This window comes from Sturnus vulgaris, chromosome 23, assembly GCF_052056855.1.
Source record: "Sturnus vulgaris isolate bStuVul1 chromosome 23, bStuVul1.hap1, whole genome shotgun sequence".
Lineage (NCBI taxonomy): Eukaryota > Metazoa > Chordata > Aves > Passeriformes > Sturnidae > Sturnus > Sturnus vulgaris.
Genome location: NC_142265.1, coordinates 7,302,378 through 7,313,234, shown reverse-complemented (window position 1 = coordinate 7,313,234; position 10,857 = coordinate 7,302,378). Strand labels below are relative to the sequence as shown.

Genomic DNA, 10,857 nt, shown 5'->3' with positions numbered 1-10,857 from the left:
TTTTGGGGCTCATGGCACGGATTTGTGGTGTAAAACCCCCAAAAGTGGGAAACTGTTTGTTCCCAGCGTGGTCCATGGTCCATCAGTGATGGGTGTCTTTATTTACTGTCTTAGAATTCTGCACATTTCTGCAGCTAAAGGCCTGAGGGCTCACACGCTGGCAGCTGCAGAGCGCATGAAAGCCCTGAGGAGACTCGATGCCAAGGAGCACAGAGGAAAGGTAAAAAAAAAAGGGGCCACTGGTCCTGCAGACAGCAGGCTTTGGGATGGGAGCAGCCTTGGAGTGACTGGCAGAGAGATATCCTAAAAAAAAAAAAAAAATGCAGCTCTGCCCCTCTGCTCCTGCAAGGAAGGCTGGGCACTGATACGCCTCACTTGAGGGCAGGATTGTAAAATTCAGTGGCATGGTCATAAATCAGGTGGGATGAGAATGAGCCCATTCTTTTTGCAGCCCGTGATTCACAGAGTGATGTGGTCCAGCAAAATATTTGTGTGTTGGCATCAGTCTCCAGGGCTGAAGGTTTTATGGCCAACTGACTCGCCCTGTACCTGATGCAATCGGGGTTTAAAAAATGCTGGGTTCGGGTTGCCATCCAAATTTAGGGCTGGAGAAAACCAGAGGGAGTCCAGCAAGAGCTGGGAAATGTCCCCATCTCATGGTGCCACGTGGGATTCCAAACCATCCTGTGAGCTCTGCTCATCCCTGGCACCACAGCCCTCGGGATTTCAGCCAGCCCTTTCCCCACTCCTTGTTTGACACCAGCAGCTGCTGCTGCTGCCTTAGAAAAAATAGAAAATAGCTTTTCTGTTTTTCATATATTTATAATCCTGCAATTCTTTAGTGTATAACTCTAAAACTTCATAGTCTCTCAGCTCCTGTTCTCCCATTTTATTCAGACAAAACAATTTCTCTCTAGGCCTGGAACTCAAGGACATCTCACTGTCTCAGGCCCTGAAAAATATAAACAAAAGTGAGTTGGGAGGGGAGAAAATTGGGGGTAAATGACTTCATTACCTGAAGCTGTAAATGGAGGATTAACCCCCTGATATGCAAATGGACCAAATTAGATCTGCATGAAAAATTTGTGACCATCATCCATCGTGGGTGTTGCCTCTGGGAGGTGCCCAAGGTGTAGCTATTGAAGGCTTTTAATACTTTATTCTCTTTTATTTATTCTCTTTTCTTCTCGTTATCAACTTTTATTTTCGTTATCAATTTTCATTCTCTTTATCAGCTTTTCTTCTCTTTACTCACTTTTATTTTCTTCATCCACTTTCATTCTCTTTACCCACTTTTATTCTCTTTATCCTGTCTAGCCCCTGTTGCAGGCAGCCACTCCAAGGCATCAGTGCCAGACTCTGGAGTCTCTCTGAGCTCTCTCACAGCTCTGTGTGTGCTGCTCTTGCAGACTCCCCTGCTGGTGGCTGTCACTGCCAGGCAGGCAGCGATTGTCCACGACCTCATCCAGGCAGGAGCAGATGTCAACGCCGTGGACAACAAAGGGCAGACAGCTTTACACCTTGCTGCAACATACGGCTACAGCCAGGTCCTGCAGGTAGGAGAAGTTTTATGGTTTTAATTGATGGTGGTGTAAAACCACAATCAAGTGTTGATGTTGGTGTCTGTAAATAAAGGCACAGTGAGAGATGGAGATTGGGCAATTCCTTGTGTCAGGAATTGAATTCCCAAGGTGGGTTTTATTCCTGTTTTAGGGCTGTGCTTGCAGCCTGCTGTTAACAGAGGAGAATTCTTCAGTGGCTCTGTGGAGGGAAAGGAATAATTTCTGCAGATCACAGCTCCCCAGTGTGGTTCAGCATTGGAGGGCATTCCCCAGCCATGAGGTGTGAGGAGAGGGAGCCCCAAAACCAGGGTGAAACCTCCTCCCTGAGGTCACTGCCATCCACACAGGAGCCAAAAATCGTGTCCAGACTCAAGCCAGCAGAAGAGAGATGAGATGTGACCCTGCAGATAGGGACAGCCTTCAAACCGAGGCACATTTTTCAGATTTTCCTTCAAAACCTGGCTTAGATGAGCAGATCTTGGCTTCCCTGTTGCTTCACAGATTTCTCTGCAGACAGGGACTGCACCTAAACTCTGTGCCAGCCCTGAACAGCAAATTAACACTTTAAACCAGGCCCTGTGGGAATTTTGGGAAGGGATTCCATAGCAGGGATTGCCACCCTGTGAGTCTTAAATGCTTCTCTATTGGCCAGAAATAAATAAAAAAATTAGTTTCATTGAAATTATATCTATTTATAATGAAATTAATAAACAAAACCTGTCTTGAGCCGTGTCAGGGCTGAGCACAGGCAGGGTTTGGTGGCTCTGCTGAGGGCTGGGGACAGGGGTAGGGTGCCAGGGGGTGCCAGGGGTGCTGGCACCACGTCCAGCATTCGTTAGCTGTGCCCACACGTGCCCCAGGCTGAGCCCTGGGCGGGCAGTTAATGTATAACACAGCCAGTTCTCTGGAAAACAGGTGCTTCCTTCAGTAGGAAAAATTGTTTGCACCCAGATGATGCCAACAAAGGCTCACAGAGTGCCCTGTGGTGGTTTGGATTGCAGGGTTCCTTTGTTTGCTTTGCCTTTTGTGGGTTGTTTTTTGTTTGTTTTGTTTCATTTTTTTGCCTCGACATAAAAAGGGAAAACGGGCAGAGACTCGCTCCTCGATGTGGTCAGAGCCATGAAAGGTTTTATGATCTATTTGTTTATTTTATTAGTTGGGTTTTTTTTTTTTTCTAATGGATTAACTATCTAATCTCTAATAAACACCTCAGAGCTAGCTGTCAATATTTGATCTGGATATATTTTATTTTTGTTAGAAGGAGATAAGTCAAGCCCTAACCGTTCTGGGTGATCTTTCAGTGGGAGGATTCTGTCCTGAGCTCGTCTGACTTGACACAGATGAGTCACTGCAAAAATTCTCAGCCATGAATGTGAACAATTTGCTTTAAACAACCAGAAGAAGTAAATAAATTCTCTGTAATAATATAGACAAGGAGCTACTTAACTCCATTGTGTTCAATCTATAATTTTCTTATTTTAAAGAGTTTTTCAAGTTTTGATTCTTTGCTAAATCCCAGAAATTCTCATCCTCAGATCACAATTCCTGGTTTCTGTACGCTCATTGCCACAAGCTGAGGGTTTAAATTAATACCCTGCTGCACACTGAAAACAAAAAGTAAATAAATCCAGCCTGAGAATTGTCACTGTTGGCAAACTCTTAGGCCATAAAGTTCTGTCAAGAAGAGATTTTCGTTTGTCCTTGTCAAGGATCACTCAGAATAAACATGTACTGGTGTTACTGGTAATCCAGGGTGAAAGTGAGTCTGGCACTCCTGAGCTGGGGGCAGTGACTGAATTTTACTGCTCTGAGCTGAGAATCTAAAAGGATAATTAGGTGGGAGTTAGGGAATGTGATCACCTTGAATGTCCCTGTTGGGAACATTCCCAGCCCTGGAATCTCGTGTCAAATCATGGTTCCATTTGTAGTTAAATTATCATTACTTGGTGGTGGTTGGTTTTACATTTTGTTACCTTTGGCTGATTTTGGTTTGCACAATGTTCTGCTGAGCTAAAATTCTGCATTTCTCTTCTGCCTCCAGGTTATCCTGTCACTGTGTTTCCCTCTGGATTTGGAAATGAAGGATTTTGAAGGTAAAATCCTTTTGCACAAGTGGTGTGAGAACCTGTATTGGATATTTCATTGCATTGGTGCTCCTTGGTTTTTGGGAGGCCAGAGCAAGCTCAGAAAATGCCTGGGGGGGAGACAGAGTTGTGTCTGTGCACTCAAATGCCACAAAATTCAAAGGTGCCCATGGCTCAGGGGGGACTCAAATGGAACTAAAATCATGCTGGAATGCCCCAAAAAGTGTCCTTAGAGCCAGAGAAGAAACCCGAGAAGGGCTTGTGCCTCAACAACACCAGATGGAATAAATGATTGAATAAATTATTTCATAAATGATGGAATAAATGATTGAATCAATTATTTTATAAATGATGGAATGAATGATGGAATGAATTATTTTATGAATGATGGAATGAATGATGGAATTAATTATTTTATAAATGATGGAATGAATGATGGAATTAGTGATGGAATAAATTATTTCATAAATGATGGAATGAATTATTTTAAAAATGATGGAATGAATGACTGAATGAATGCTCTCTGTGCCAGCCCTGCCTCCTCTCTGCACATCAGTATTTTCCTGGCGCTGTCCTCACCTCCATCCCATATTTTTTTTCCAGGCCATACCCCTCTCCACTGTGCTGTCCTGGCCCACAACAGCCTGCTGAGGGATCAGGGCAGCCAGGCACTGACAGAGGAGCAGCACAGGGAGCTCCAGCAGCAGAGCAGGGAGCTGGAATCCTGCATCCAGCTCCTGGTGCAGACCGGAGCCTCCATCTACAGCCGGGTGAGGATGGGCTCGGTTATCCCTGGGGTTGTCTGGGAATTCTCTCACATCTGGAGCTCCAAACACACAACTGGAGAAGGAATGAGCTGCTGGCACAAGGGCCAAGCCTGTTCTTCTCCCAGAGCACTGCTGGCAGGGTTAGGTGCTGCTTTTTGGAGTTCCTGAAGCAAACACTGGACACTCAAAGTCACTGGAGGGAGGGAGATGCTCCCCATCAGCTGCAGAGCTGGCCTGGTTTCCTCTGATGGGTTTGTGGGATATCTCCAGCTTGTCCTGCAGAACAGTTCTTATTTGTCTTGTTTGGGTTTTGTTGGTTTTTTGGTTTTTTTTTTAATATTGTTTTCCTCTGTTTTTCAATAGGATGTGAAAAGCAACAAGACAGTTCTTCATTACACAGTCCAGGATGGGAATGTCTCCCTGCTCAGGTACTTCCTGGAGCTGAACGCTTCCAAGTCCAAGGATTTTGTCAACAACAAGGTAATTTTTGTCAACAACAGAGTTTTTTTACAGAGAGAAAGGACAAAAGCTGCAAATCTGAACTTCTTTTCAACCCCAAACTGCATTTTCCAGTAAACAGACAGTTCACCAGGAAAGCAGCACCTGGCTTGAACTCTGTCCTGAAAAGCAGGGCCCTCTCCCATCAGGAGATGAAGAATGAGAAGGAGATAAGCAGGGAGGAGGAAGAACATGGGAAATGGTTGCTTGAGGAGGAACATGAACTTTAGTTTAGGCTGAGGCTTGAGAAAACAGCCCTGCAGGGATGCAGGGTTTGACAGCAGCATAACGCTGAGAGGTGGCACTTGAGGGCAGCCAGGTATTGATTCTTCTCTGCTGTCAAATGTGGCATCAGAGGAAGGACAAAGTTCCTGTTTCTGTCAAGGCACATGGGGATTCTTTCTGCCTTAAATGTTATTTGCAGATTTGCTGGCACAGCCATGCCTGGGTTGGGTAAAGCAAGCTGGAAACCTCCCCAGCGCTGCCCCACACCTCACACCTCAGGGCAGCCATCATCTCACACAGGCAGCAGCCCCACCCTTCCTCCCAGAGACAAATCCTGACATTCCTGGGAGCCTCAGCAGTGTCCCAGCAGCCGGAGCTTTGCCTCTGGCCGGGCTGTCCCCTCTCAGCAGGGCTGAGGGGCTGATTCTGGGTGCTCTCCCCTTCCCCTTTGAGGAGGAATTCCCTCCCTGGTTTTTATTTCAGCAGCTGCCATCTCAACCTTGCTGGTGCACCCCAGAGTTTGTGTCCCTCAGGAAGGAACTGAATTTCTCTGTCAAGAGACAAAGGGCAGCTTCACTTCTTTTACCCCTCCAGGTTTCTGTTGGACTGCACAAAACATATTTTGGGTTGTGTATGTGGGCAAGGGCGCCGAGCTGGAGTTTTTCTGCCCAGTGAAAGCTTTTCACTGAATTCTTTCTGTATCTCTAAAGACCCTTCAGGCAGGTGGGAGCCTGTCCATGGCAGTCTCTGCTGTCTCTAGATCACAATCCTGGGAGAGCTTCCTCCTGTGATAGGATCGCTGGGAGTCTTCAGTCCTGTTGTTGAGCTGTCTGGGGCAGGGAGAAATCCTGGCATTTTTAGCTCTTTGAAGCACGAGGAAGACAAGGAAACAGCCATGGTTAGGTTCCCCTGGCTCACCCACTGCTTGTGCTTGTCTCACTCCAAATCTGTTCCCATGGAGTTTTCACAATGAGAAAAACATTGAAGCCTTGGAGGTGTTTTTCATCTGGAGGATTCCTGGAGCCCACTTTGTCTCAAATAAGATCTGTTAAATTCAACCTGAGGCTTCAAGGTCAGTTCTTGTCAGATTGTCTCATTATCTTGGCCCATGCCTGGATTTGGAAGCTCTCAACTGCAGATCTTTCCATTTTAACAAGAAATCCTGTAAAGAGTTTGTTACCATCCCTTGACTTTCTGGGATAATAAACTTGACAAGGATCTGCTTGTTCAGGGCTTGTAAAACATGCCTTGTCTGAAAAAAAAAACACATTAAAATCCTGCCATTTTATTTTCTGCTTCAGTTCTCCCTGATGTCTCAGTGGTTAACAGGACCTGAAAAATCACATTTTTCATTTAACATTTTAACAACTGGAATATTAATACTGCAATTTGTGCCCCAACCATCCCAATGTCACGACAAAACCATGATTGCTTCTGAGAGACAAAAACCAAGCAGCTGCCTCAATGAGACTCTTGCAGACTAAAAATACCACGCCTTGTGAGTTTGTTTATCAGCTTTTTCTCATTTACAGCCGTTACCAGTCATACCTGACCAGACAGGGCACAGATTTCTACACGGTCTGGTGGCACCAGAGCTTCTGCAGCACTCTCCATCCATGCCTGGCTTCACAGCCAGCTCTGTGAAAAATCCTGTGCAAATCCTGCCACGGGAGCCAATCCATGGGAATTTGCATCTTCCTGGCACTGGGGAGGTGTGGAGCACACAGTGGGCAACACTGTGATGTGTTTGGTGTCTATAATCCAATTTAATATTTCCATGCCTGTTACAGCCTTCTCTTTTTCCAATAACTCCCCAGGTCTCTGTTTGCATGAGGATGTGATTTAGGGGTGAATTCAGAGCACTGATATATAAGGCTATGATTTTGGGGTGATTTCAGAGCAGTTTTAGGGGGGATTTCAGAGCAATCATACTTGAGGCTATGATTTCAGGAGGATTTCAGCAGCCAGGCAATATTCCTGCTTCAGGGCTATTTATCACCTACACCCAAAGCATCGAAGCCCCATAATTCATAGTGCTCTAGCAAAGCAAAAAAAAAAATCTGAATCCACAAACCTGCCTGGAATAAACAGAGCAGAGATCCTCCCTCACCTCCTGATGAAAAATCCCACGAGGATTCTTCTCTCATTTCACATCTCCATTTCTAGGATGATTCTGGGGAGATGGCACAGCTCACAGGGGGTTTATCTGGGTTTTTTCACTCCTTTTTTTTCCCTTCCCCCTGCTTTAGGCCCATGGAAACACAGCCCTGCACATGGCAGCTGCTTTGCCTGGTGACAAGAACCAGCAGGAAATCATCCAGCTGCTCCTGGAGCATGGGGCAGACCCCAGCATCAGGAATTTGGACAATGACCAACCAATCCACATGGCCCCTCTTGGAAAAGCTGGGGATCAGGTATGGGATCCTCACTGCTGCTCTCCCCTAACACACCTGCATGCTCCAGGGGTGGCTGGGTTTTGTGCTTGCAGGTATAAAAATATTCCTGATGTATTTGGGAGTTTATTTAGTTGCACATGTACACATAAATAATTGTGTGTGTGAGTGCTTTGAATGGCTCAGATGGTGCTTGAATGGTTGAATGGCTCAGATGGTGCTCAGATGTTCCTGAAATTCCACATTTTTTTGGCAGGTCAGGCATTTGCTGAAGAAAGGGAAAGTCCCACCTGCATTCAACTCCTGCCGCAGAAATGCCAGATCCTGACAGAACTGCAGGTTATGGAATGGCTGCAACTCCAGCTTCTGCCTCCTAGAAAAACTGTGAGGGTGGTTCTGCAGCACATCCCTGCTCCTCCAGGCTTAAACCAGGCTGGGGTGAGAGTTTCTCCACCTGAGCAGCAGGTCAGACAGCAGAAGATGAGCTTTCAAATGGCTGAAAACTCAATTTGGGTAACAGAGAATGTGAATAAACCTCCAGCAAGGAGGTGAGCAAATCAAATGGCTGCTACATAAATAAGTAAATATTCCAAATCAGTTCAAAGCACAGCCAAGATTTGATTTGGGAGCAGAGGTGACAGAGCACAAGGTGAGAGTTTGGCTGTAAAAGGCTGAGAAATGCTGCTCTGAGGGAGCAGAGGGACTGCTGGAAATGCTGCAGCTCTGTGATGTGCAGTCACCACTGACCCTGCTGCCCTGGGAGTGCAGGATCCTGAGGGGAGGGAAAGCCTGGATGGAGAATTTGAGTCAGCCCTGGCTGGATCTGAGCCGAGGGAATGGAAACATCCAAACCCAAGAGTCCCACAGGAAGGTCCTGAAGATGGAGCTGCCCATTCTCAGCATTTTGGGGGCTCTGGAGCAGCTCCCCATGGCCAGGCTCTCACCCAGCCCAAGAAAAGAACCAGGTGCTGTAAGAGCAGGACATGGGGCAGCTTTGTGTGACTCCTGAGGGGAGACTCTCAACCCAACCCAACCCAATCCAACCCAACCCAATCCAACCAAATCCAATCCAATCCAACCCAACCCAACCCAATCCAATCCAACCCAACCCAACCCAACCCAATCCAACCCAACCCAATCCAATCCAATCCAATCCAATCCAATCCAACCCAACCCAATCCAATCCAATCCAATCCAATCCAATCCAACCCAATCTAATCCAACCAAATCCAATCCAACCCAACCCAACCCAACCCAATCCAATCCAACCCAATCTAATCCAACCAAATCCAATCCAACCCAACCCAATCCAATCCAACCCAACCCTATCCAACCCAATCCAACCCAACCCAATCCAACCCAATCCAATCCAACCAAATCCAATCCCATCCCATCCCACCCTACCCAACCCAACCCAATCCAATCTCCAGTTCTGGTGCACAGAGCAGCTCTGGAAGCCCCTCAGGTGGGGAGCTGAGCCCTCACCTGTGTGGGACAGAGAATTCCTTTGGGATCCAGCAGTTTGAGGGCAGCAAACCCCAGTGGGGCTGTGCCTGGTCAGGGTGCAAGGGGTGAGTGCTCTCCTGCTCCCATTGCCACCTGAGAGGGGTTAGCAGATTCATTTTAGCGTTTCTGTGAAATGATTTGTGAATTGCTGTGCAATCACTGACTCTGCTGGGGCAGGGACTGAGGTCAGAGCCTGGCTGTGTTTTGGCAGAGGCTGTCCCATCCTCAGGGCTCGCTCTGAGCTGCATTTTGCTGGACTCTCAGTGTGCACAGGTGCTGTTCTCCAGCAGGATGGGCAGAGGGATGAAGGGCAGAGCTCTTAAATCACTGCAGCCGCTTCCTTGAGCACCCAGTGGCTGCCTCAGTGCGATTTCCTGGGGCACTGGAGTGTTTAAACAACTGACACGAACAAAAGCTCTTAAGAAATGCAGAGGTCTCGATTTTCCAGCCCTCCTCTCTGCTGTTGGGCCATTGCCTCTCACTGCAGGTATCTCCAATCCTGCTGATACAGAAGCAGACGTGTATTTGCATGTGTTTGCATAAATTTTCATGTATCTGAGCACTGGCCAGCAAAAGCCTTTGCTGTCTCCCTTGGAAGGATGTTACAAGGAGGCCTGAATGGAGTGAGAACTGAATCAGTGGGTTAGAACCGTGTGTCAAGGCAAAATGATGGATAAAATATCAAATTCTGGAACCTGCCAGCAGCAGAACTGTCAAACTGTGAGCAGCACGTGGAAATGTAAAAAGCTTTTTGCCATCTCAAAATGTCTGTGAGGTGACTGAAGTCCTTTGGCAGCGTGTGAAAAAAAAATACAGGAGCTTTCTTTCCTAGAGTGGCTTTTCTCTTTGTGATGTCGGGTGTTCCATACAAAGCAGTGTCAGTGGGAGCCTGGAATCATCACCATCTCCAGAATATCAGGGGAAATGTCCTTTTAGGGGAGGAGTGTGGCTGCATTAACACATCCCCCTGGTGCTGGTGGGAGCTGATGGATGAGGTTTGCAGCAGGAAGAGCCCATGACAGCCCCAGGATTCCTCCTCTCTTCCCAAAGCTCAGCCAGCAGAGCCTGCTCTGAAAGCAGCCACAATCCACAATCCACAATCCACAATCCACAATCCACAATCCACAATCCACAATCCACAAGCTGCTCCTGTTGGCTTTGGACTGGAGCCACCAGACTGTTGGAAGCTGCTGCTTCCCCCGTGTGTAAAACAATTTTCCATTTCCCTTTCCCAATTCCTGGCCTGGCTGTGAAGAAAATCACTTTTTTAAGGCTCACACCTGTCCTGTCTTCTCTACTGAGGTGAATTTAAGCAGTTCACAGTTCACCCCTCAATTTTTTATTGCTGTTTCAGGAGAAATGTAACTTGTCTTAGCCCAGCATTGCAGTGTGTGATATCCCTTTATTTGCAGAGTTTATCTCTTCCGACCTGTGGCTTTGGATAAGTTGCTAATAACAAAGGCTCGTTATCACCAAACAAACGTTCTGAAGTGGCACCAGAGAAAAGCTGTCAGTCGGTTGGCAAGAGAAGCTTTTAGATCAAATTCTCTGCTAGAGAAGCTGAAAATAAGAACCTTTTCTTTTCCTCTGTGACTTCGGGTGACTCCTGGAGTTACTCATGGCTTTGTAAGCACGAGATGATCCTCGGGTTTGTGTTTATAAAGGCAGTCACGGCTTCACCTGGCAGGGACTGATGAAATGCCAGCCTTTCATAGAGCCAGCTCTGCTTTGGGTACTTCCTTTAACTCCTTTTTTATTTTTGGGAGGGATAAAGGAGGGAAATAATAAATTTCTAACAGCCAGAAAACACAGCACAATCAGC

The 10,857-nt window shown here is 46.8% G+C and overlaps 1 protein-coding gene across 1 annotated transcript; it reads left to right on the top strand.

Moving 5' to 3' along the window:
- Positions 1–88: 88 nt before the first annotated feature.
- On the top strand, positions 89–9,888 carry LOC148221367 (NF-kappa-B inhibitor delta-like). The gene is made up of 7 exons (XM_088177772.1): positions 89–220; positions 1,236–1,556; positions 3,604–3,655; positions 4,250–4,416; positions 4,777–4,893; positions 7,386–7,550; positions 7,786–9,888. Exons 1-7 carry the CDS (start codon positions 89–91, stop codon positions 7,855–7,857), a joined length of 1,026 nt encoding a protein of 341 aa, XP_088033898.1. The 3' UTR covers positions 7,858–9,888.
- Positions 9,889–10,857: the final 969 nt, after the last annotated feature.

What these genes read in the sequence shown, in the direction of transcription:
- LOC148221367 (XM_088177772.1), top strand. Translation starts at nt 89, where the DNA reads ATGGGTGTCTTTATTTACTGTCTTAGAATTCTGCACATTTCTGCAGCT. An exon ending in CCAAGGAGCACAGAGGAAAG is followed by an intron (nt 221 to 1,235) that starts GTAAAAAAAAAA and finishes TCTCTTTATCAG; the next exon opens with CTTTTCTTCTCTTTACTCAC. An exon ending in TTGGAAAAGCTGGGGATCAG is followed by an intron (nt 7,551 to 7,785) that starts GTATGGGATCCT and finishes TTTTTTTGGCAG; the next exon opens with GTCAGGCATTTGCTGAAGAA.